This window comes from Aethina tumida, chromosome 2 (assembly GCF_024364675.1).
Source record: "Aethina tumida isolate Nest 87 chromosome 2, icAetTumi1.1, whole genome shotgun sequence".
Taxonomy (NCBI): domain Eukaryota; kingdom Metazoa; phylum Arthropoda; class Insecta; order Coleoptera; family Nitidulidae; genus Aethina; species Aethina tumida.
Window position 1 is genome coordinate 22,645,310 of NC_065436.1, and position 23,404 is coordinate 22,668,713.

The following is a 23,404-nucleotide window of genomic DNA, read 5'->3' on the forward strand; positions in this document are numbered from 1 at the left end:
CGATTATAAATTTTGGATAAAAAGTAATATTTAAAATTTGCTTATAAAAACTTCAAAGTTTAATTAATATAATTATCTAAAATATCTATAATAAATATATTTCTCCTGTTAAATGATAAGAGATTTCTGGAAATGAAATATAAAAAACGCATTTTTTTAATTTCAAATACTTGTATTTAAATAGTATTTTTAATAATGTTCATATTAAGGTATTCTTTAATATCCTCTATATCATAGAAAATAGAACACACAGATTGGTGTACTGTTTAAGATAACAGAAGTAGTAAGCGATTAAAAGTTTAAAAATTGGTTCTCAACGATGATACAGACACTCACTGATATGTCTTTCAGCTCCGTCAAACCTGTAAAGGAAAACAAACCTTCAAACCCCGCTCTCCAACAATTCCAGATAGTACTTCGACACCAATACTTGGTTAGTAATTTCTACAAAGGTCCAGTCCCTTTTAAGATGATAATACATTTTCTATCAAACTCACTTCAGTTTTTGTTTTCATATGAAGGATTATACCACCCAATTTTGTTAAAATTGCACCATTACCAATTTATTAATCATTATACAATGTCCTCAAAAAATAATCATTTTAATCATTTAAAATATTAGTTATAATTTATATTGCGTTTTAATTATTAAAATATCTATTACATTATCCAGAATTTATATTGTGTTGGGTAATTGAATTTAATAAATGAGACCGTCATAACCGGTTGCATAAAGAACTGATTTTTCTCGTTAGTATTCCGCGTTTTGCCTAAAATTCCTCCACGGTGCGTGGCGTCGTTTGTATTAATTGGACGGACCGTAGCGACGCGTCCAATTCTACTATCCCCCGCGTGTTTTTACAGCCAGTCGCCTTGCGCTACATGTTAGGGGTTGTTCTTCGCAACTGTCCGCTTCGACGCTTCAACTGAGGTACGTGTCGCACTTAATTACTTGAATAAACACGCTCGCGGTAATTCCTTTCCACCTTCTGCTAGTTTACAACACATCTGTTGTGGTTTCAATTGATTACTTTTTTTAGTGATTACCATCAGTCATTTACTTAATTATCGTTCGGGGCTTTGGAACATGTTGAGTGCGTGTTTGTTTATCAAAACAATGATTTACAGAAAGATGACGTTTATTTCATTGGCTCGCTTATGAGTAGCCCGAAGAAAATGGTGAAGAGGCCGGAGAGTCTCAGCAGGACGTCGGGTTCCAGAGGTTCCAGTCCGTCCAGGACGTTTAACGGCAGCAATAGGACGACGCCGGCACAGTCGCCGAGCCAAACGCGCCGATCTCCTCTTCGTAATTCGCAGAAGAAAATCGCACCGAGTCCTGACAGACGCAGGAATGGGACACCTGAGAAGAAGGTGACGTCGCGCGGGAACAGTCCGGCCAGTTCCAGAGGAAATCTGATTAGATCAAGGGGAAGCGAGTAAGTACTTAATTATTATTTTTATTCCGAATTTAAATATCTTCTTCACAAGTTAGTTATTTTTAAATTTCGACATGATTTGATATTACCTGCCAATTTAATGTATCAAAAGTGTGTGGAAGGAATTATTAATGATATTCTGTCAAAAGGGATTTCTTTACAATAAAGTGGTTGATTTGATTAGTTCATTCAACTTAACACGATTTTCAAATTCGGGGTAATATCGTCAAATTTTCTCTAAAAAAATCAATACCGTATAATAATTTTGAAAGCGTAATCGCATGAAAATCAATTAAAAAAATTCTTTATGTATTTTATTTAAAAAAATAACTTTTGTATTATTTTTATTTTTTTTAGTAATATCATATTAAAACGTTTTAATTATTACATTGGTTACATACTGTAACTACTATCATACGTTTTTACATATGTTAAATAAATATTTTATCTATGATAAAGTGAATATAATTTGAGGTTTCCTGCCATAAAAAACATAAATCAATTGACCTCTAAAATGACATAAAAAAACAATATATTTCGAATAACATAAATATTACATTTTATATATTTTTTCTATGGTAACAATTAATGATTTCAAACAGTTTTTATAAAACAAAATACTTGATAATACCAATAAAATACAATGTTTAACGTGAAGGTTATTTGTAAACATATTTATGAAACAAAATCGATTTTGTTTATCTTGTGCATGAACACACGTCAGTTAACATGCGGAGATCTAATTGTACAAAGTACCCCCATGAATACGAAATTGAGTTCAATAAAACGTTTGTTGGCACAAAAATTATCTACGATTTCATTTTAAAATCGTTTTACACGAAACCTTGCCTTTGAAAAACAAAAGGGTACACTTAAGAAGCTAGACACAATAATAATTTGTATTATATTTATTTTTTTATAAGTAAAATCGTGCTTGTAATTGTTTATTCGATAAATAAACTAAACCAATTTGCAGATAATTTTTAATGTAAACTTTAATTAAAAACAATTGTTAACATTTAAAATTTTATTGTAATTTCCTGAATTACTTAAATAATCTATATTGATACTTTCTTATAGAAAAGAAATTAAAAATGAATTTTAATAATAACTTCCTGCTTATTGATTAACTGATGCTCTACAATCCTGTGCAATATATAAAATTAAAAATTGTTATCATTACAAGTCGTTTAACAAGTAATACAGTTAATAAAGTTTTATCGTACTTTCAGTTGTAGTTGTTGTTTCAGAGAAAACTAAATAAATATTATAACAAGTTTTTATTAAGCTAAACAAAAACTTAATTAAATTAAGTTCATTTGTAATATTTATAAATATAATAATTTATAAGATATATTGTCACACTCTTTCTTATATTTGTAATTAATTTCAAATCAAAAGGTATCTTACTATTCTAAGTAGTCATCGATTCATTAATGGAGATAATAGATGGCTGAGGTCAAAAAATTCATTTGGAGAAATTGAAACAAACACTTATAGTCATTACAACTATTCTAATAAAATTAGAACAGAAAACAAAATTAATTTGTTTCATTAATTGTACTCTAATCGTGAAACACTGTGACCTTTGAAGTGGATATTTGAATTATTTTGTAAATGGAATACCATTGGCATTATATTGCAACAAATGTTAAATCCTCAACAACACTTTTAAACCAGTAATAAAACTAATATTACCAAACTCCTTGGGAAATTATAAAAAAAAACAAAATTAATTAAAATTAAAAAACTTTTTTTTTTCTATTTCTTTAAATAAAGAACTGATTTTTCCAATCAGCACTTGGTTGATTCTCCTTGTTCTAAGGTATTTTAGTGCAAATGAAATAATAATTGATAGAATAACCAAGTCGTGACTTAAAACAATTTGTGGGACATTATATATTTGGGTTAGTTCTTTTTTACTCAGATTGATGTTCCAAAATTGTAATTATAGCAGCAAAATCTTCAGAAAAAAGTCTTCTTAGAGGTATTTTACGGTGCTAAGCGACAGATAAATTAAGAATAAACGAAAAAAAAAAATAAGTTCATATCCACAAAATGATTTTTTTGGAAATTTTTATATACATTTTTTATTTTCTAGACTATTAAATGTATAAAAAGTAAATTAAATGTAAAATACTGACAGTCTAGAGTTGCAAATATTCAAATAGAATTACGGGTCAAAATACAAAGTATAGAAAATTTAAATTTATTTAATCTAGTAAATTCAAATTGTCCACTTTTAATATATACAAATGTTATTCACCTATTACATTCTATAAGTCCTAAATAAAATAATATTTGAAAAATTAATTTTCACCTGGTAATTCTTATACCGATATTTCCAAATCAATTGTGAATTCATTATTAATGTAAATCAACAGAGGAGAAATGTTGAATAATCGAACAAACAAATATATATTTCAGGTGAATCCTTGAAATGAATGGATTTTACCACCAAGTTCAATTACAATTCAATCAAAACAGCTATTATCAAGCAATTTACCTTATTTGTTTATTTATCATGTCCGTGAAACATGAAATAATTATATTCCACGCCTACAATCGAAATAAATTCCAAAAATTAACGCGCATTTTGTCTTTAAAAAAATTATGAAGGGATCATACGATTAATGAAATACATTATAAATACCACACTGAAGGTCAAAGTTGAGAGGGTAAAGAAGTTCATTTTATAGAAGCCACGAAAATCAGTTAAGGGTAAAGTCATGCAATCGAAGGTCGAGTATAGTTCATTACTTTCCTTGAAAAGCATTAGCGTTTAGCTAAAGTTTATCAACCGCTGGTTTTTAAGTGGTACTATGTACTAAATGTCACGGTTTGTTTTGCTGCTGTCAACTTATTACAACGTTTAATACTTTTTACATTATTAAATTTTAAAAATCAACCATTATTCCAGATCTAAGCTTTTGAATAGTTTATTCATTCTGAATAATTTCAAAATTGTAAACAACAATTTAAAATTTTGCTCTTGTTATATACAAATCATACAAAGTACGAATTGTATTTACTTAACAATTTCATCGATGTATTTCAGTAGTAAATTGTTATAATGTTGCTTTTATCGATTTTGTGTGTATAATAATATACTTTATTCAAACTTACTAAAGGCAGTTTTAAGCAATATGACGATGTCGTCATTGATACATCATTATATCGTCAACTGTTTTCAATTCAACCTCCGTAAAAACGATTACACTTCTCATTAGTCATTTTATTTAAAAATAAAGCTCAGAAACGACAATTAAGCCGGGACGACTCGATGATGATGATTCTTATGACAATGTCGTCGTAAAAATACTGATATTATTTTATCGTCAATTTTTTAAAATGTTTTTTTTTTTGTAATTATATGAACTGCCTTAATCAAACTGATTCAAGAGACGTATGAAGAGTCTCGTCACACTAATCGTCTTTCATGTCATTTTACATTCCTTAAAAATAGTTTATATTTGTTTGGATATTGTTTATATAATCCTAAATTCTTTTCCTTTGTATTAAAACAATCAATCCAGAGTCTAGAAAACTTATTTTCTAAATTATCCACCACCAAACGAGAAGAAGCATTTTTCAAACAAATCATTAATTTAAGATTTCCATATTGTAAAGTGTGCTGCCTTTTTTTCTGAACTAATACAAAATTCTTAAAAGGCGTAATCTTAAACATGAACTCTTAAATTGTTCAATTAAAACATAATTAATAAATTGAAATATTTTATTGTTGTTTGGTACAAAAAATAATTAATATTCCAACAATTTCTTAAAATCTTTTAAGTTATCTTTAATTGTAAACTGTATTAAATAAACTTCAATTTCTATTACCATTTCAGATGCGGAAGTATAGAAAGATTAGACGACGATAATAACCTTCAAAGGATAATAACAAGTTATAATCAAACAGAAGATAATATCAACGTCGTAGTAAGGTGAGTATGAGTTGTGTCAATATTTATACGGAGTTGAAATAGAATTAATGATGTTCAGGTGACATAGAAAAATAGCGAAGAATTTATTATAAGAATTTAAAACCAGCATGATTTTTTAATTTTCATACTGTTTCAAGTGGAAATACAAAATAAATAAATATTTTCTGCTGGGAATTTCTAAGAAGATGATATTTTTGTATTACTTATGTATGTAATTTAATATGATACAGTTCAATGAAATAATGTCACATAAAATATTGTAAATATTATATGTACATATAATTTGTATAGAATTCAGTCCCCAACTTTTTTTAACTTTATTTTAATATAAAACTACAAACATTGTATATTGATTATAAATATTAATATTTATAAATAATGAAAGTATGTATTAGAAGAAATTTTTTTTGATGTTAAACACACACACGCAATTGATGTAGATTATCTAAAAATATGAACGGTTAAATAATATTGATTGATTGTAATCGTTTTACTAATATTTTATTATAAAATTAGTAGGTTAGTTCTGAAATACCTCTTCCGTGAACTTGAAGTAAATTATAAAAATAATTCGTGTATTATTACGTGTATCTATAATTAAATAGGTACCTTTGATACTAAAAATAACAAAACGTTTTAAAAGCATTCTTACAACTAATGTTTCTTTACACCTTGAAATGTACATAAAATCAAATTGATCCTAATTTTCCAGTAATGATGATTGTTTGTACATTCTAGGTTTAGGATGTGCTTAATATTTTACGACCTAATTTTACATACGCATTGATTTTATTGTTTGTATCCTGGTTGAAATCGACCATTAATGCTAATTTAAGGATAATATTGAACAATGTAGTTTAAATTTAATTATCAAATATTATTTCAAGTAAATACTAACTAAATCTAAAGAAATATCTACGCAAATTTTATTCTAAAATATAATTTATAATCAAATTGGTGTACTGATAATATATATTATATGACTTTTCAGAGTTAGGCCGCTTAGTCAGAAAGAAATCAAAGCTGGAGACACCAGTGTGGTACAATTTCCTGGCAATGGACAAATATTGGTAACCATTCTTTAGTTTCCAATAGCCCTTTTTTAATGAGCCTATTAATTGTGTAGGTTGAGGCTCAACCTGGTGGACCTAGTGGTGGCCAAAAACCGAAACTGTTTTCTTACAATGTGGTTTTTGAACCGGCTGCAACGCAGGAAGACGTATTGCAGTACTCCGGAATGACCAGGCTCATTGAAATGGCTGTGGAAGGTTTCAGATGTACTTGTTTCTGTTATGGACAAACTGGCAGTGGTAAAACTCACACTCTTACCGGTCCTCCTGGTCTTGTAAGTAAAATTTTAATTCTTTTAGTATTCAATTTAGTAATCTTAAGTTTTTCAGTTCGGTTTAAAGAAGACCCCATATAGTGATAAACATGGACTTGTGTTCCGCTCCTTCCTCTATATGTTTAAGTTAATACAGGAAAAACCTGATGTACATTTTGTTCTGAAGGCTAGCTTTTTAGAAATATACAATGAAAAGGTAAGTTGAATGGTGGAAATTCATTATTGTTACCTAATGAAATAATTTGTATTTTAATTTTTAAAATACGGTTATTAATTAATATATTTATACTAAACAATCTAAGCATCAAATCCAAAACTAAATAAAAGCTTAAAATGGGTTCCGCATAACCTAGAGGTTCTGTCGTCAGGGTTCTGCAAAATTAAATTTATCTTTGAATGATTTTAGGCTTTAGAAAGTACTTCTTTTGATTTGGGGTACCATAAAATAATGTTGGGTGCTGTATTGTCTTACAATTTTAGGAACCACTATTCTAGGTAACACACAAAATTTAGACACTTAACAGTGTACCAATTTATTTTTATTAATTAAAAAATACTTAATTATTTGTTATTACCAACCAATGCGATGAACATTTAAAAAGAATAGTAAATTAATAATAATTAATTTTTTATATATATATTAATTAATTAATATTAATTTTTTAATAATTTATTTAATATTCACATTTACTCGTCACAAATAATTATATAAATTATATGTTAAATATTTGTATCGCATCGGTGGTTCAGTGGTAGAATGCTCGCCTGCCACGCGGGCGGCCCGGGTTCGATTCCCGGCCGATGCATCACTTTTTTGTTCAATCAACAAAAATTATTATTTTATATTTTTTATTATTCAAATAAAATAATACATCTTTGCATTATTTACAGGTGATAGATCTGTTGAACCCGGGAAGCGCCAGAAAACCATTAGCTGTCCGATGGAGCAAAAAAGCAAGAGGCTTCTTCGTGGAAAATTTATTTACCGTAGACTGTGAAGAACTTGACGATTTAATTGCTGTTTTAGAAGAAGGCGTGCGAAACAGATCAGTGGGAAAACATAACATGAACGATTATTCAAGGTAAAAAAATCTGGGGGAACCTTTACAATTGAAAACTTAATAATAATATATGTTCATTTCAGTCGTAGTCACACAATTTTATCAGTCCACATAACGTGCGAGGAACCCGCAGAAAATGGTGTTTTCATATCGAGATCAGGCAAAATTAATTTCGTTGATCTGGCGGGAAGTGAAATGACCAAAAAGACACAAAGTGAAGGAAAGACCTTAGAAGAAGCAAATAATATCAACAAAAGTTTGATGGTGTTGGGTAAGTTGCTACGTTTTAAAATAAATTTAATCATCCAAAGTAAAAACACGAGGAGAACATCTGGTTTATGATCCACAATCATAAATTATTGATAACCAAATTATACCTTTAGTTAAATTCTTGAAATCCATAAATCGATAATGAGCATACATAATTTATGTAAGAACGGACTATCACACAAATTGTTTTTCCGATGCTAATTATTTATTTACTTCGTTAACTTTCATGGCATTTAATCAAACGAAATTAGTTAGTGTATAGTAGAAACTAGATTAGAAAAGATCTGTTAGATATATCACAATGATTAGCTTTTGTATCGATGAAAATAAAATTAAAGAGGTATGTTTATGCATGTTTGTATTTAATTTGAAAACTTTTTGTACCATAAAAATATTGTCTCACAAAATTTGTTTGAGGTTAATTAATTTTATTGTTAGTAATTTAATACGCGTATAATTTTAAATTTCAATGTTTTGGAAGTATTAATAACATTGTAGGAGAAATAATACAAATAATTTTGAAAAAACTATTTTATTTCAAAATTGTTTATGTACACATTTTAAGTATTATATCATGGAAGTACAACATTATCCATTTCAATATAATTTAAGTAATATAAATTAAATCGACTTAAATTGAATTTTAACATGGAAATAGTGTAAATGATAAGGTCATCGTTGACATTGATTGTCGTTTCATTAAGTCTGCCTTCAATATCGACTTCAACCTTTTCATATAAATAGCACTAGTATTAGTCAGAAGCAAATTCACGGTGTTCTTCAAATTGTTTCTTTCCTTAGGTTATTGCATATCATCTCTGAGTGACTCGAAACGAAAGGGAACTCACATACCTTACAGAGATTCCAAACTCACAAAACTGCTGGCAGATTCACTGGCTGGAAATGGGGTGACTTTAATGGTAAGCGTTTTTAATTTTGTTATAAATCAATATTTAATAATAATTTTATTCACATAGATAGCTTGCATATCACCGGCAAAATCCAATTTGAGCGAGACCATCAACACCCTTCGTTATGCCGCGCGGGCGAAGAAAATACGTACTAAACCCATTGTTTTAATGGTAATTATGGATGTTTTATTTCGTTTATTTGTATTATTTAATGAAACGAAGTCTGTGTCCATTTATTAATACCAGTCGATAATATCAACTTAGAAAGAGTCAATATGTTTTTATAAGTTTTAAATAAAGCGCTCGTGTTTGTAGGACCCACGTGAAGCGTTGATATTGAGTCTCAAACGTGAGGTCAGCGTGCTGCAAAGCGAGAACGATCACTTGCGCTCCGCGCTAAACGTCTATTCGGGATCATCTATTACAGGTTTGTTAACACTTTTTTTACATTTATTATGTAATAGTTTATAATTAGATAGAACTATTATCAGCGCTCCGCACGCACCGTCGCATTTATTTCAAGCCTCTGTGGCCCAATGGATAAGGCATCGGCCTCCTAAGCCGAGGATTGTGGGTTCGAGTCCCACCAGAGGTACGCGCATTCTTTTTGCCGGACACTATGACGAAATCAACAAACATGATAACCATATTTAACAATATTTGTATAGCAAATTAAGCTTTATCAATGTTAGTAAACTCTTTCGCCCATTGATATTTCTTATAATTAAACTTATGATTATTTGATGTATAAGATTAGTTTCTTAATCTTATTTTCATTAAACGTTATACATTGGGCATCTTTTAAAGTGAATAAATTGAATTGTCTTAGATTCATACAAAATATTTTCAATCTCTTCTATTTTGGCCAATTTGAATTTTTGCTGCTTTAAAGGGACAGTATTTGAAATTTATTTAATATATTATATTTATTTATATATTTAATATAAAAATAAATTACACATCATTTATTGAAATAATTTTATTTCACCTGAATAAATTCTATTCGATTCATTTCTTATTTTACCTATTGTTTAGCATCATAAAATGCCTAAAGACTTTCTTCTGATTTTGCCACTACAATTGCCATTTTGGAACAAATAGACCAAATGTATAATGTCTCTGTCAAATCCTGCTTGTAGTCGTAATCGTCAAACTGATAATATGACATGGTGGTGGTCGACAACGGACTACCTCAGGACCATCTTATTAAACTATACGCAAAATACTTTTATTTGCAGAAAGAAGAACAATTGAAACACCCCCTCAAGTTAGTTTAGACGAATTGGCAAAGCTCGAGGGACCTCAACTGGCTGAATTGGTTCGACTGTACATGAAAGAAAACGAGGCGCTGCGACGCGACAACGCCGAATTATACTCTTCCAGGGAAATGCTCCAGAGAGATCACGAGGTTGTGTGCAGAGAGAACGAGAGGCTGTTAAAGAAACTGGAGGAGGTGAACTCGTAAGTGCCAAAATAACCATTTTTAACTATCATTCTTTTAGAATATGTTGCAGATCGCCAATGATACAAAGACCTGCGTTTTCTGCCGAGATTTTGAACAATTCTGACCCTACTACGAACATCTGGACTAATAATGAGTCGGAGAAAATACCGGTAATTTATTCATGTTGAGGTGACATATAATTATTTAATTTGTTATGGTTTTAGGATACGAATTCACCCAAAGAAGTGCCCGATTTTATAGAAAAAGAACTTATGAAAAGACAAATGGGAACCAGGTAACTCCATTAATTTTCTATTTAACTTAAAATAACCTCATGTAACATAGCGCCTTCATAAACAAATATTTTCAAACACATTAGGAAGTTCATTTTAATTTCAGAGGTATAACCCCCATACGTGGTCACCGCCGTCATAATTCTTTGGAAGAGAAATCCACAGGCACAAAACCTGACAGAATAAAAAGTTCCGAATCAGATGGAAATTCGGAAAGGAAGAAACAGTCAGGGTAAATAAAAAAGTGAGAAAGTTGCATTATTTCATATCGATTCTAATACTGTTGCTTGATAGAGGAGTTGATCCGAAAGTGGTGAAAACCACTAACCCGGCCCAAAATCGCCGTTTTTCAGTCGCAGTATCGAAATCGGATAATGTTAAGGATGCGCCTAAAAAGGATTTGTCGGCCAAAACTCCTGATTTTTTCGGAAGCGTAATATCATTGACAGATGAAGATGAGTTTTAATGGAGATCAGCTTTTACATACCTACCTTCAAGAATTCGTTTGTGAGTGACGTAGTACAATAGCAATATTTTGGAAAATTATATGTTTGTTGATATAGATATGATGTTGAATAAAGATTTTATTTTAACTTTGTATTTATTTTGATCTATACTTAACAGGTACTAGTATAAAAATACACTAATTTGAATCTAATTAAAAGAACTTTATTAATAAATAGAACATTATAAATTATATCACAATTTCCTTGTTGCTCAAACGCAACTGCTTTACAACTAACTTTCATACTTCCCTCCATCCTTTCCTCCAAGCGGACTTCCGCCAATATAGTTCCAGATAAATCAAAAATTTAACTATTTTTTGCTTGTGAATTTGTTTAAGTAATTATTATTTACAGCACTGGCTTGTGGAATCTGTATATGAATGTTGTGTCTAACCGTATTGATGCTGTCACTGCTGAGGGTGCTTTCCGAAGTACCAAGTGAATTAGATATTCGCATGTTTTGGAATGGTAGGGACTTTTGTATATTATATGTAGTGACAATATCCGATCGATTCGTATTCTTAACATCACCATTTTTATGAAACAAAGATGTCTTCTTTATGTGGCTTCTCTTTTTCTGTTCTATAAATGGAATTCTTGGATCTATCGGTGGAACATAGGGTCCTTCATCTTTCCTAATTACTGTAGCTCTTCGTGATCTCTTTCCATTTTCCGGAGCATCTTTTCTTTTTAAATTAGAATTCGATATCGGTCCCCGACTGTTGATTCTTTCACCAATCGGCCCATTTTGATTATCACGAATTCTAATACCCTCTTCATCCAATTCTTCTTCATTTTCGTCACCCTCATCAATTATACTATTTTGTATCCATTGTCTAATCCTATCTTTTTTTGCAACCCGATCCACCGTTGTTTCCAGTCCATATTGAGCCAGAGAATCTAAGAGTTTACTTTTCTCCTCCGGGCTGCTATGAAAACTATACATTGACGGACAAAGTCCTTCGTCTTCTTTACTTTCTTCGTTGGTTTTTTCCATACCTTTGGACAACCATCTGTCTTCGATATATCGATATATTTCCGCAAGTCCTGCCGGCCGTTTTTCCGGTTTCGGTTCTAAATATTTCTTAAAGAAACGTTGAGCTTTCGAGGTTAATAGTTTAAATAATTTAGGTTGTCTTTTTATAGGTATGGTTGTACTTTGCCACGACAAATAGCAGGTGTATCGCGGATCATCTGTTGCTGCCTTTTGCCAAGGAAGACATCCCGTTAGGCATACAAATATAACGATTCCGAATTGCCAAACATCGTTGGAAGTAGTTGCCCTATAACAAATTATATTCTTCAATATTGTTAGAAGAATTATAAAAAATAATTATAAGAATAAGAATATTAAGTATTCTTATTTTTACTATTAATATATAATTTTTAATCTCATAGTATCAAATGCTTTCATAAAAACATAATCTCCCTTAAAAATAGAGTTGCTACGTTTTACACTAAATAGTATACTTACATATAACTTCCATCAGTCGGTATTTGGAGAATTTCTGGGGCAGCGTAAGGCAACCATTCATTCCTCCTTAACACTATAGATCCAGCTCTTCGAGTTTCACCAAAATCACATAATTTAATTCTAGAAAAGTCTGATTTAAACACTAAAATATTGTCTAATTTCACATCACGATGGACCAGGTCCCGCGCATGCATGTGATCCAAAGCGGAAGAAAGTTGCTTTGCAACTCGTTTTGTATGCAGTTCACCTATTCCCGTTTCTGATACGTTAGATGTCAGATCACCTATAACAATATGATAACACTGTATTTTACAAAATAAAGATTAAATTGAGTTGAATAAATTAAGACATTGCCAAATAATTTGGTTTGATATTTCTGACTGTTCTATAAATATGGTTAGTGTGACGTCTAATTAAGTTTTTAATAAAACTAATTGAACAAGTATTTTCTGGAGCCTACTATATTCTTTAACGAATTTAAAGTATTTGGACGAAGTCAACATATTTAAATATGCATGACAATACAGTATAATGCATGCCAAAATAGCTGAAAATGAATTAAGATTACTTTGAAGTTGCCAAAATTCAATAACAGGTGTAATACAGTCTACATCTAGAATTTTTTAAAAACAATTTGTACAGATCATTATACTAAAATATTTAGAATAGTGTATAAATTAATTAAGTTAAAAAATAAATATTGTACAAGTAGGCCTACTTACCTAAAGGAGCATATTCCTGAGAAAACACATAAAACCCCGCTGTTTCAAATGCCACATCGTAGGCGGTAATAATATTTTTGTGCACGCCCAAATGAAGTCCATAATGGAATTCCCTATAAAAGTCTTTTAAAGCCGTGTATGGTTTTGGCAGTGCCTTCAAAACCATTTCGGTATCAGTGGCTTTATGCTCTACCAGGAGGATTTTGCCGAACCATCCCTCACCCACAATTTGCAAGATGTCGAATTCGTCTGCTAAGTTTACCTGTAAACATGTCATCGAACAGTAATAAATTGAAAACCACAATAATAAAATCTATCCGTTAAAACTATTGTTAAAAATATTTATATACCTTTTCCAGTTCAAATTCACGAATTCTGTGTATGTTACCACTTAGTGACTGCTTTAATACACCACCCATCGCCTTTTCTTCATTTCCTGTAGCAATAAATTAACAATAATTTACTGCAATAATTAGCTATTTAATTTTAGAAGCAAGTAATTCGTAAAACCATTCTCCCTTCTACGATTCAATAAACGAAAAATGAACTAACTATTCGTCTGAATATGTGGGAGTTGCTTTGACTGGACACATTTACTAATGTGAAAAAATTGGCATCAATCTGAGTACAGTTTAGTAACACGTGCTTCAATTTTTCGATTCTGAATTGAAAAGTTGTATGACATAGTAAAACTGTTCTATATTAATTTAAAAATAAATCGCTTTCTCTTTAATTCAAAATAATCAATTAAACTGAATATTTGCTTCATAATTTCTTAACTGAAATTGTTTACATAATAAAAACTTATAATGCATAGTATAATATTAATAAATACTTTATTTATTGAAATGAAAACAGTTAAAACAATTAATTATAACTATAAATAATTATAACTAATTTTTAATGGAATACCACAATATTATTTTATTAGAATTTGTATGACTTTGTTTTGAAATATTTTTGTTGCACTAATTGGAAATATTTGTAATAATAGGTAATAAAACAAAATTTCATTGATTAAAAATAAATAAAATAGAATTGCGATTTAAAATACTATATAAAACTGTTCAAGATATATTTAAATTTCTATTAATGCACGTATTTCTCTGTATTTGTATATCTAAATTTTTTGAAAGGATTTTTGTTCAAAAAGAGGTCATTGATACAAAGGAGTTTCAGATAATAATTTTCTTTCTTAGAGGTCGTTCAATCACTATTTAGGTCTATTTATATACCACGTTTTGAAGTATAAGAGCAAATGCTTTATCCCACAATGCAAGTGTTAAGTACACAAACAAAAACATATGTGGAGGTATTTCCTTCCATTGTATATATTTTTCGAAAGAGAAGTTTAATGTTTTTAATTTTAAGCACATTTAGCAATAGTATAATTATTATTTATTATATAAATCGACTTAATAAATATGTTAATAAATTTGTTTAAATTTATTTTTAAATAAATTAAATCTAATTAATTCTAATAATATTTAAATTTATTTATATCAATCAGTTCTTTAAATTTCAGTTTGAATTAGCACAACCTCTAAGGGAGCTAATGAAGGTACTAATTTTAGAGCAAGTTGAAAAAAATTCTACAGAATAATCCAAATGCATCATTTACATTAGGGAAATGCTTCTATTTTTACACATAAGTAGGAAACATGTGTATACTGAAATATATGTACCGTAAGTGTTAACATGTAAAGTACCTCACCTTCCCAAACAATAATATTTCAATTTCAGTTACGGTTAACTGGATATTCCTTCTTCACTTAAAATAGCCGCAAAAAATCACTAAATTTATAAAACTTTAGGGACAAAAAGTCGTATTAATGTCATGGAAAATTTATATAACACATTTCACACATAGAGTCTACGGACGGCACTACGCTGACTGCCTGGGCTCGACGCTTTCATGAGCGTAAATATTGGCATCAAATTGTGACATGACGATATTTATAGAAAGCTTACTGTTAGAATATCTGACTGTGTTGTCTAAAACTAATTCAATTGTCCTTATCCTAATGTTCCGCCGGCCGGCAGGAACACAAGTAGTTTTCTTATTCAATGTTATTTTTTATTACTAATTCTATATTTTTAGAACGGCGCGACAAAACTCTTATTAATGATTTCACTGAACAGAAAACTTCCAATAGGATTTTGTAAAATCACAACCCAAAACATAATATATATAAAATATAATATAAAAAAATATTGTAATAAAAATGATGTAAATTTGTTGAGATAAATTTCCGATTATTAATAAATAAAACTCCCCTGAATAATAAAAATTTATTTTGAAAATAGATACATTTTATAGAATCTGGCATGACAATGGCACATTAGTACTAGGTTTTTGGTAACTATGATTATTAAAAATTGTAGTTTGTACAATTAAAATGACTAGGCTAAAAATAGGCAATTGTTAAAAATAGTTGTAAAAACAAACTTTATCCATATTCAGACTGTACTGATAAACTAAAATCTCCAGTTTTGATTGTGGTCCCATGATACCACACTCTAGTGTCCACCAAAACTGAAAATATTAATTATAGATTAAAAAATACGGGCTACATAAATCATACAATACCTGCATCCCCAGGTTCAGCTATAAATTTAATAGGTTTACATGACTGTTCACATTCAGGAGGTGGCAGAAGATTCCATGTTTTAGTACCCTGAAGTTGAGCTTGCCACATTAATCGATTGATAAAATCAAGCTGCAATATAGACATAGTTAATAGTTAATTTAAAATTATGTGAGTAACTTCTTACATGCATGGTGGCACCATCATCGTAACCCATGAAAACATACTCTTTGGCTGGAATTTCACAATCATCTGGCAAGAAATGTGGCTTTGGATAATACTTTCTCATCTCTTGTAAAATAATTGGATGACAGTTACCCCTGAATAAATTAGATTGAAGTTAAAGTGTAACAATTTTTTTTTAACTTACCATCCAACATACCAAGAAGTTTCACCTTGAGCATTTTTTATTCTTGATTGTGTCATATTAAAAACATCTTTTATTGAAATAAAGTTTGATTTGAAATGTAAAAATTGACATTCATCATCTACACTCCTATATGAATCATTTATACTTAAATATAAATTCTTAAAAAAATTTAGATCAAATAACTGTCTCGCAGGCCAATTTAAGGATGCTTCCTTAATGACTACAGGTTTTGATGTATAAGCATAAAGAGAGAACTCATCTTTTGTAATATTTTTTAAAACTATTGGAGCAACAATATCATGGCAAAATTCACAGTTAGATAGAGGTCGAGTTGCTTCCCACACAATATAATTATTTCTTAATATACACCTCACACCAAGAAAATAATTTAACACTGTAGTAATAAAAGTAGACTGTATTAAAACACATAATAATAAAAATAATATTGTATATATAACTATCCCATTGTAATTGGATTTTGAGCAACAAACTGTTTTCAAATCCTTTTTTGTTAGTCCTAAGCTTATGTAAAATAAATTTAAATGCCGTACAGATTCTTCTATTTCCTTTACATTTTTTATAATAAATTCATTTTTGTTTTTGTCCATAATCATTTTCTTTCATTTTGACATGTCTGTGTTGACATTTTCTGTTTGACTAGTTTGATGACATAATACCTCATTGGAACTAATTTGTCCCTGCTTTGGGTCTACTACTATTATTATCATTATTATTATTATTACTTCCAAACAACAGTAAAATAATACCTGATATCAGAAAATGATAAATTGTCATTAACAATTTTCGTAATTAGTTAAGCTATATAACTAAATTGTTGTTCATATTATGAAACTAGTAGTTCTTTAGTTCCTAACCTAGACAAGTCAAAAATACTTATTTTCAATAAGTTTACAATGTTTTCAAAAATGTTAAATTTACACAAAACGTGTATAATATACAATATTAGAATGCAGCAATTACACACACACATGAAATTAAATCAATTAACAAAACCTGCCTTAAGAGGCCAACAACAAAAATTTAACAAAATAACTCCATTTGGAGTGTTTTTATTAGTGAGTAGACGTTTAAAATTTGTAAACCAATGACAATATACTCCCCGCAGATTATACCAGCGTCTGCATTTGGTTTGGGTACTTGGCAAGTGCAAAGGAAAAAATGGAAAGAAGGTCTTATAGCAGATTTAAAAGCCCGAAGTAATTCTGATCCAGTTGATCTACCAAACAAGTTTGTTTTGCTGATATTTATAGTGTTTCTATTTTAATACATAAGTTTCCAGTTTAGATGCAATTGAAGAATTAGAATACAAACCTGTAAGAGTGAGGGGACATTTTATTCATGACAAAGAAATGTTCATGGGACCTAGATCTCTGCTTGTTATGGGAGATGCCTCCACCAAAAGTTCTTTAATATCAAATAAAACTAATACAGCACATGGATATCTTGTTGTTACTCCTTTTAAACTGGCAGATAGAGAGTAAATAACAAATGTGATTAAAATATATGCTCTATTTCTATTTATTTTTAGTGAAACCATTCTTGTCAATAGAGGTTGGGTTCCATCTAAACATAGAGACCCTAAAACTAGGCAAGGTGGTCAAGTTGAAGGTGACATTAATTTAATTGGTGTGGTGAGGCTGCAAGAGGCCAGGCCCACTTTCTCAATGAAAAATCAGGAAGGATCTAACATTTGGTTTTACAGGTAAAATATAAACATTTATTTAAGTAAGTCGGATTTATTATAAAAAATTATTAGTTCAAAATTACATTATGTACAAAGTGATTCACTTGATTTATTAATTAGAGGTTTATGAAGAAGAGTAAAAGGTATTAATTTGAAATTTTTCATTTATTTTGAACAATGTATGATATGTAGTGAAGCAACTTGTTTTTAATGGAACACTGTATATATATATATATATATTTCAATGAATAAATTATGTCACCCTGTATGTAAAATTTTGATATTATTTTTATTGTTTTAGAGACCTTAATCAAATGGCAAACATTGCCGGAACTGCACCTATATTTTTAGATGCTACTGATGATTTTCCAGTTAAAGAAGGTCCCATTGGAGGTCAGACAAGAATTTCTTTAAGAAATGAACATATGTCATATATACTCACATGGTACAGTTTATTTGCTGCTACTAGTTTAATGTGGTATAAGAAATTCATTCATTAAGTTTTAGTTTTAATAAATTTATATGAAAGTTATAGATTTGAAAAGTGTTGAGTTAAATAAAGTATTTAATAAAATAAAAATAGTTATTAATTGTATATCAAGTTGAGTTATATATCTTGACTGTTTATTCCTCTTTTCTTACTCAATTGTTTACTTATTAAATATTTTAAAAATTAGTTCATTGAATCTTGAACAATAAATAAATAATAAACTACTTTTTTCAGTATCTAATCTATAATTATATTATTTAAAATTTATGAATGGATTTTCATGCATGATAATGATACAAAGCATCCATCCAAAGTTGTTCTAAGTTGGTTAGAAAAAGAAATGTTGAGATTCTCAATTGCCAGCATAAAGTTCGGATCTAAATACAATTGAAAACTTATTTATTGTAGAGTCGTGAAATTTAATTTCAAACGACCATTGCCAATATTTCATTGAATCTTTGGCTCACCCTTTATAACGAATAAATTACAGACATTCCCAAGGGCAAAAAGGTTCCAGAACTGACCAGACGCATGCAGAATCATTAGAACTGACAATTTAAATTATCTTTGCGAAACCATGTTGTAATAAAATTTAAAAAATATTTTAAAAACTTTGAGCTAATGACAAAATAAACGGTATTTAAAGCATTCATGTTATTAACATAAAAAATGGCGGTCCGGTCCTGATTTTATACAACGGAAATTTTATACCGCAAAATTTTGCAGCTGTGCTATTAAGACTACTCCCTGTGTTTGTTTATAAAATATGGAAAGTGATTCATAGTACTTTATTAGTTTAGTAGATAATTTAATTACATTCAAAGACTAACAATGTCTCTTAGTGCCAGTGCAGAAAACTTAAACGCCGAAACTCAGGTAAGCCAAACAAAATGTTCGTTAAATCTGAAAAAAAATCAACATTTAATTGAAGGAGTATGATGGGACCAGTAATATGTGTTTGGAATTGGCTTTGGAAGGTGAAAGATTATGCAAATCTGGTGACTGTAGGGCCGGGGTTGCTTTCTTTCAAGCAGCAATCCAAGCAGGCACTGATGACCTCCGTACATTGAGTGCTATATACAGTCAGCTTGGAAATGCATACTTTTATCTTGGTGACTATGGAAAGGCTATGCAATACCACAAACATGACTTAACATTAGCAAGGTGAGCCTATTAATTGAGATTATTTCAGTCACCACAACTTATAATATGTTAAAAGATGCTTATATTTTGGAAGCATATTTGGTTTCACTAATTTGCAAACAATACACATAAATATATTATTAACTCATCATTTTACATTAATAAATCATCCAAAATATAAAAAAATAATAGATATATTATTCTAATATTTCCACAGTTCATTCATTATGTTTATTTTATATCCCAAATTTGATTAATTTACATTTTATTTAAACTAGCTTAGATTAAAAAAGGAATATATGGAATTATAAAGTGAAGTATTTTGCTAATGTAATATAAAATGTAGATGTGACAAATAAATATTATTTTAGAACAATGGGAGACAAACTGGGCGAAGCGAAGTCGTCGGGAAACTTAGGCAATACGTTAAAAGTAATGGGTCGTTTTGATGAAGCGGTAGTTTGCTGTAAAAGACACCTGGAACTATCACGGGAATTGGGTGACAAACTTAGTGAGGGAAGAGCCCTTTACAATTTGGGAAACGTCTTTCACGCAAAAGGAAAACACATAGGACGTTTAGGTCATAAGGACCCGGGAGAATTCTCTGAAGACGTGAAGAAATGCCTAAACGAAGCTGTAAATTATTATGAGTATGTAATCTTGAGAAAACGCTCGACTTTTATATTAAGTATTGATTTTTATAGGGAGAATCTGATTCTGATGAGGGATTTAGGGGACATAGCGGCTCAGGGCAGGGCTTGCGGAAATTTAGGTAATACGTTTTACCTCTTAGGAAATTTCGCTGAAGCAATACATTACCATGAGGAGAGATTATCTATAGCTAGGCAATTTGGAGATAAAGCAGCGGAGAGAAGAGCCCACAGCAATTTGGGTAATTCACACATTTTTATGGGACAATTTTCTGATGCTGCTCATCATTACAAGTGAGTATATTGACCATGTTGTGAATAATAATATTTAAATCTTCTTTCCTGACCACATTTGGATTGTTCATGATTGTTCCCTATATGTAAAGCTCATTCTTTGGCACTGCTTTAGAATTTTAATTACTTCATATCCTTGATGTTAGATAGCTTCCTTATGTTCATACAGGAAATGCATATTCTAAATTATTAGTTGTTATTTTATTTATTTATTTATTATTTTTCAAACCTATTATGTAGTATTAATGTCCAGATATTAAAATAGAAATGGAGCTTCAAAATAAAAACATTAATATTAAAGTGCATTTAAATTTACATTTGCTTCATTTAACTGTTGCAGTGTCATGCTGTTTTGTTGTGTTTTATTTTTGAATATATATTTTTTTAGGCGCACTTTAGCCCTGGCACAAGAACTTGGAGATGAGGCTATTGAGGCTCAAGCCTGTTATAGTTTGGGTAACACTTACACCCTTCTAAGGGATTATGAAACTGCCATTGAATATCACTTAAGACACTTCTTGATTGCCCAAAACTTATCAGACAAAGTTGGTGAAGGCAGAGCATGTTGGTCTTTGGGCAATGCTCATGCTTCTTTAGGTAATCATGAGAAAGCTCTCAGTTTTGCCAAAAAACATCTGGAAATTAGTAAAGAAGTAAGTACCTATTAATGAATTTTTGTAAACAGTAACTTATTTTAATTTAATCAGCTTGGTGATGGTATGGGCGAAGCGACGGCACAAATGAATATAACAGACTTAAAGAAAATTCTTGACATACCAGAGAGCCCCAGCGATTCTGAAACGAAACCAAGTACCCCAGAAGACGACAAGTTAAATGACATCACACATCAACAACTGCACAGATTAAGAAGAGAAAGCATGGAACAACTCAGTTTAATTAAGTTGACCCCAGATGGCAAGAAACTAGGCAGTGGCAACATAAACAAGACGACAATGCCCTTAAAGAATGAAGAAGAGGATTCATTCTTTGATTTACTATCCAGATTCCAGTCGAAACGAATGGACGACCAGCGCTGCTCCCTGACAGTCGATAATAAGGAGAACAGGAATGTCGCCAATCTTCCCAAAAATGACGGCCCCGAAGACTTAATAGACATGATTGCCGGCATGCAAAGCAAACGCATGGACGAGCAGCGAGTGGAGCTTCCACATCTTCCTGGTAATTACTCCATTTGTAATGTTTAACAGTAATCCTTAAATGTTAAATGTTTTCGTAGGACTGCAAACTGGTGCGAGACAGCGTACGCCCCACGCTCGTGCGAGTAGCGTACCAGATGACAATTTCCTCGAGCAATTGGTGCGTTGCCAAGGTTCCCGATTGGAGGATCAGCGCTCGCCACTACCAGCGGCTGCCGTCGACACCGAATCCGATCCACCGCCGCCCCCGGCGAACGCTCAACGTCAAACTGGCGCCACCGTCCCAGATGAAGACTTCTTCTCACTCATCATGCGCTTCCAGAGCGGTCGTATGGATGATCAACGCGCCACCGTACCAAGAGCGGACAATCGGTTAGTCAATGGTTTATATTAATAAATTGTTACACATTTATGAATATTGGTTTCAGGTTGGCAAATGGAGCCATTCCAAATGCTTCCAGTCGTTTAAACAATAGTATTAAGAATCCGCCCGGTAAAAAGAAAAAGTAACTTCAAAATCAAAACGACTTAATAATGTATGCTTAAAAACAATTGTTATAGTATTTAGAAGAGTATATGTGAGTTATGATGTTGAAATGAATGATATTACTGTTGAAACGCGTTTATACTACTAATACTGTATCTTTTGTTGCTGCAAATTAAATAATATAGGTTAAATATGAAGTTATATCAAATTAGAAATCTTATTTTAAGAGAATATAACAGATTTAAAGCTTATTGTCATGTTTTAAACAGTTGTTTTATAAATAGTATAAATCAGACTGAGTTACCTTCTCGAATTAGATATGTAGACCTTTATTAGTATTATTCCACAAATTTTATAATATAATCTGGGACTGAACTACTATTTAGTGCCAAAATTATAATTGATTAACTCTTTAGAATTCCAAATAGTATTAATTATATAAATATATTCAAATACAATTATTTAGTTATTGTTCCATAGGATTTATAGATCACATACATCTTGTTTACACTGACTGCCAATGTTAATGTATATGTATTTTTTATAAGACATGTTTAACATAACATTTATATGTCAATAAAGAATGTTATTATGTAATAATTTTATACTCTTAAAATTTTATTTATATAGATGTACGTTTTTATTAAAATTTTTATTTAATTAAATGGTTTTTTATACATTAAATACAAATTTTAACAATAAAAATAAATGAAAATAAGTAGAAAAATACATATTTTATTTATTATCCTTAATTAATCATATACAGTGTGGCCCATTTGAAAGTAGGACACCATGTTATGTTCGATTTTAACAAAATTTTTCCAACTGAATAAGCATGAAAACCCAATACTTACAGGTTAATTTTTTGGCGATGAAAATTGAAGAATCGTTTAGCAAAAATTATATATATTTATTATACTGTGGAAAAATTAAAAATCATACATCTTATGAATTTTAAATTAAGTAAGATCAGAAACAGCACAAATTACACACTGCATAATATTTCTCTGTGTCTCGTGGGTATATATTTTTCCTCAGAAATTGAAATGATCACTATTTGCATATACAAGAAGACCCATATAAAGAATCGATTTTCAAAAACTAGGCAGCA

The 23,404-nt window shown here is 30.2% G+C and overlaps 5 protein-coding genes and 1 non-coding gene across 8 annotated transcripts; 4 read left to right on the forward strand and 2 right to left on the reverse strand.

Annotated features, from left to right (window-relative positions):
- The first annotated feature begins 865 nt into the window (after nucleotides 1–865).
- On the forward strand, nucleotides 866–11,300 carry LOC109594230 (kinesin-like protein KIF12). Of its 3 annotated transcripts, none has more exons than XM_020009436.2 (16): nucleotides 866–931; nucleotides 1,129–1,436; nucleotides 5,288–5,383; nucleotides 6,375–6,453; nucleotides 6,510–6,728; nucleotides 6,784–6,924; nucleotides 7,620–7,810; nucleotides 7,873–8,060; nucleotides 8,861–8,979; nucleotides 9,037–9,141; nucleotides 9,286–9,397; nucleotides 10,209–10,431; nucleotides 10,473–10,584; nucleotides 10,639–10,709; nucleotides 10,814–10,939; nucleotides 11,002–11,300. In XM_020009436.2, exons 2-16 carry the CDS (start codon nucleotides 1,159–1,161, stop codon nucleotides 11,171–11,173), a joined length of 2,232 nt encoding a protein of 743 aa, XP_019864995.1. In that variant the 5' UTR covers nucleotides 866–931; nucleotides 1,129–1,158; the 3' UTR covers nucleotides 11,174–11,300. The 3 variants fall into 3 exon arrangements, with proteins under 3 accessions (XP_019864995.1, XP_049818770.1, XP_049818771.1); XM_049962813.1 differs by having other exon boundaries at nucleotides 10,485–10,584; XM_049962814.1 differs by having other exon boundaries at nucleotides 10,814–10,951; nucleotides 11,002–11,078.
- Nucleotides 9,493–9,565, forward strand: Trnar-ccu (transfer RNA arginine (anticodon CCU)). The gene has a single exon. It is a non-coding gene; the product is annotated as a tRNA-Arg (tRNA).
- A 53-nt stretch (nucleotides 11,301–11,353) lies between the features above and the next one.
- LOC109594234 (serine/threonine-protein kinase SBK1-like) lies at nucleotides 11,354–15,405 on the reverse strand. Its single transcript, XM_020009441.2, has 5 exons — nucleotides 15,124–15,405; nucleotides 13,760–13,845; nucleotides 13,410–13,671; nucleotides 12,688–12,970; nucleotides 11,354–12,496 (listed from the first exon to the last, which is right to left on the reverse strand). The coding sequence occupies exons 2-5, from the start codon at nucleotides 13,826–13,828 to the stop codon at nucleotides 11,524–11,526; spliced, it is 1,587 nt and encodes a 528-aa protein (XP_019865000.2). The 5' UTR covers nucleotides 13,829–13,845; nucleotides 15,124–15,405; the 3' UTR covers nucleotides 11,354–11,523.
- Nucleotides 15,406–15,687: 282 nt separating this feature from the next.
- On the reverse strand, nucleotides 15,688–17,025 carry LOC109594239 (uncharacterized). The gene is made up of 4 exons (XM_020009446.2): nucleotides 16,368–17,025; nucleotides 16,185–16,317; nucleotides 16,000–16,129; nucleotides 15,688–15,945 (listed from the first exon to the last, which is right to left on the reverse strand). Exons 1-4 carry the CDS (start codon nucleotides 16,979–16,981, stop codon nucleotides 15,860–15,862), a joined length of 963 nt encoding a protein of 320 aa, XP_019865005.2. The 5' UTR covers nucleotides 16,982–17,025; the 3' UTR covers nucleotides 15,688–15,859.
- Nucleotides 17,026–17,218: 193 nt separating this feature from the next.
- Nucleotides 17,219–18,646, forward strand: LOC109594237 (SURF1-like protein). The gene is made up of 5 exons (XM_020009444.2): nucleotides 17,219–17,443; nucleotides 17,494–17,615; nucleotides 17,668–17,865; nucleotides 17,917–18,090; nucleotides 18,374–18,646. The coding sequence occupies exons 1-5, from the start codon at nucleotides 17,282–17,284 to the stop codon at nucleotides 18,570–18,572; spliced, it is 855 nt and encodes a 284-aa protein (XP_019865003.2). The 5' UTR covers nucleotides 17,219–17,281; the 3' UTR covers nucleotides 18,573–18,646.
- A 663-nt stretch (nucleotides 18,647–19,309) lies between these two features.
- Nucleotides 19,310–22,940, forward strand: LOC109594227 (G-protein-signaling modulator 2). Its single transcript, XM_020009433.2, has 8 exons — nucleotides 19,310–19,438; nucleotides 19,494–19,726; nucleotides 20,077–20,355; nucleotides 20,410–20,649; nucleotides 21,038–21,302; nucleotides 21,357–21,828; nucleotides 21,887–22,178; nucleotides 22,235–22,940. The coding sequence occupies exons 1-8, from the start codon at nucleotides 19,394–19,396 to the stop codon at nucleotides 22,314–22,316; spliced, it is 1,908 nt and encodes a 635-aa protein (XP_019864992.1). The 5' UTR covers nucleotides 19,310–19,393; the 3' UTR covers nucleotides 22,317–22,940.
- The last annotated feature ends 464 nt before the right edge of the window (nucleotides 22,941–23,404 follow it).

Excerpts from the sequence above, each read along its gene's own strand:
- LOC109594234 (XM_020009441.2), bottom strand. The coding sequence starts at position 13,828 with ATGGGTGGTGTATTAAAGCAGTCACTAAGTGGTAACATACACAGAATT. Across the intron at positions 12,971-13,409 it reads TCAGGAATATGCTCCTTTAG|GTGATCTGACATCTAACGTA; the intron begins GTAAGTAGGCCT and ends ATATTGTTATAG. Across the intron at positions 12,497-12,687 it reads CCGACTGATGGAAGTTATAT|GGCAACTACTTCCAACGATG; the intron begins GTAAGTATACTA and ends AATTTGTTATAG.
- LOC109594237 (XM_020009444.2), top strand. The coding sequence starts at position 17,282 with ATGTTTTCAAAAATGTTAAATTTACACAAAACGTGTATAATATACAAT. Across the intron at positions 17,444-17,493 it reads CATTTGGAGTGTTTTTATTA|ATTATACCAGCGTCTGCATT; the intron begins GTGAGTAGACGT and ends TACTCCCCGCAG. Across the intron at positions 18,091-18,373 it reads TCTAACATTTGGTTTTACAG|AGACCTTAATCAAATGGCAA; the intron begins GTAAAATATAAA and ends TTATTGTTTTAG.
- LOC109594239 (XM_020009446.2), bottom strand. The coding sequence starts at position 16,981 with ATGATTATGGACAAAAACAAAAATGAATTTATTATAAAAAATGTAAAG. Across the intron at positions 16,318-16,367 it reads ACTTCTTGGTATGTTGGATG|GGGTAACTGTCATCCAATTA; the intron begins GTAAGTTAAAAA and ends TAATTTATTCAG. Across the intron at positions 15,946-15,999 it reads AGCTGAACCTGGGGATGCAG|TTTTGGTGGACACTAGAGTG; the intron begins GTATTGTATGAT and ends TAATATTTTCAG.
- LOC109594227 (XM_020009433.2), top strand. The coding sequence starts at position 19,394 with ATGTCTCTTAGTGCCAGTGCAGAAAACTTAAACGCCGAAACTCAG. Across the intron at positions 20,650-21,037 it reads GATGCTGCTCATCATTACAA|GCGCACTTTAGCCCTGGCAC; the intron begins GTGAGTATATTG and ends ATATTTTTTTAG. Across the intron at positions 22,179-22,234 it reads GTACCAAGAGCGGACAATCG|GTTGGCAAATGGAGCCATTC; the intron begins GTTAGTCAATGG and ends TATTGGTTTCAG.
- LOC109594230 (XM_020009436.2), top strand. The coding sequence starts at position 1,159 with ATGAGTAGCCCGAAGAAAATGGTGAAGAGGCCGGAGAGTCTCAGCAGG. Across the intron at positions 6,729-6,783 it reads TTACCGGTCCTCCTGGTCTT|TTCGGTTTAAAGAAGACCCC; the intron begins GTAAGTAAAATT and ends TAAGTTTTTCAG. Across the intron at positions 9,142-9,285 it reads CTAAACCCATTGTTTTAATG|GACCCACGTGAAGCGTTGAT; the intron begins GTAATTATGGAT and ends TCGTGTTTGTAG.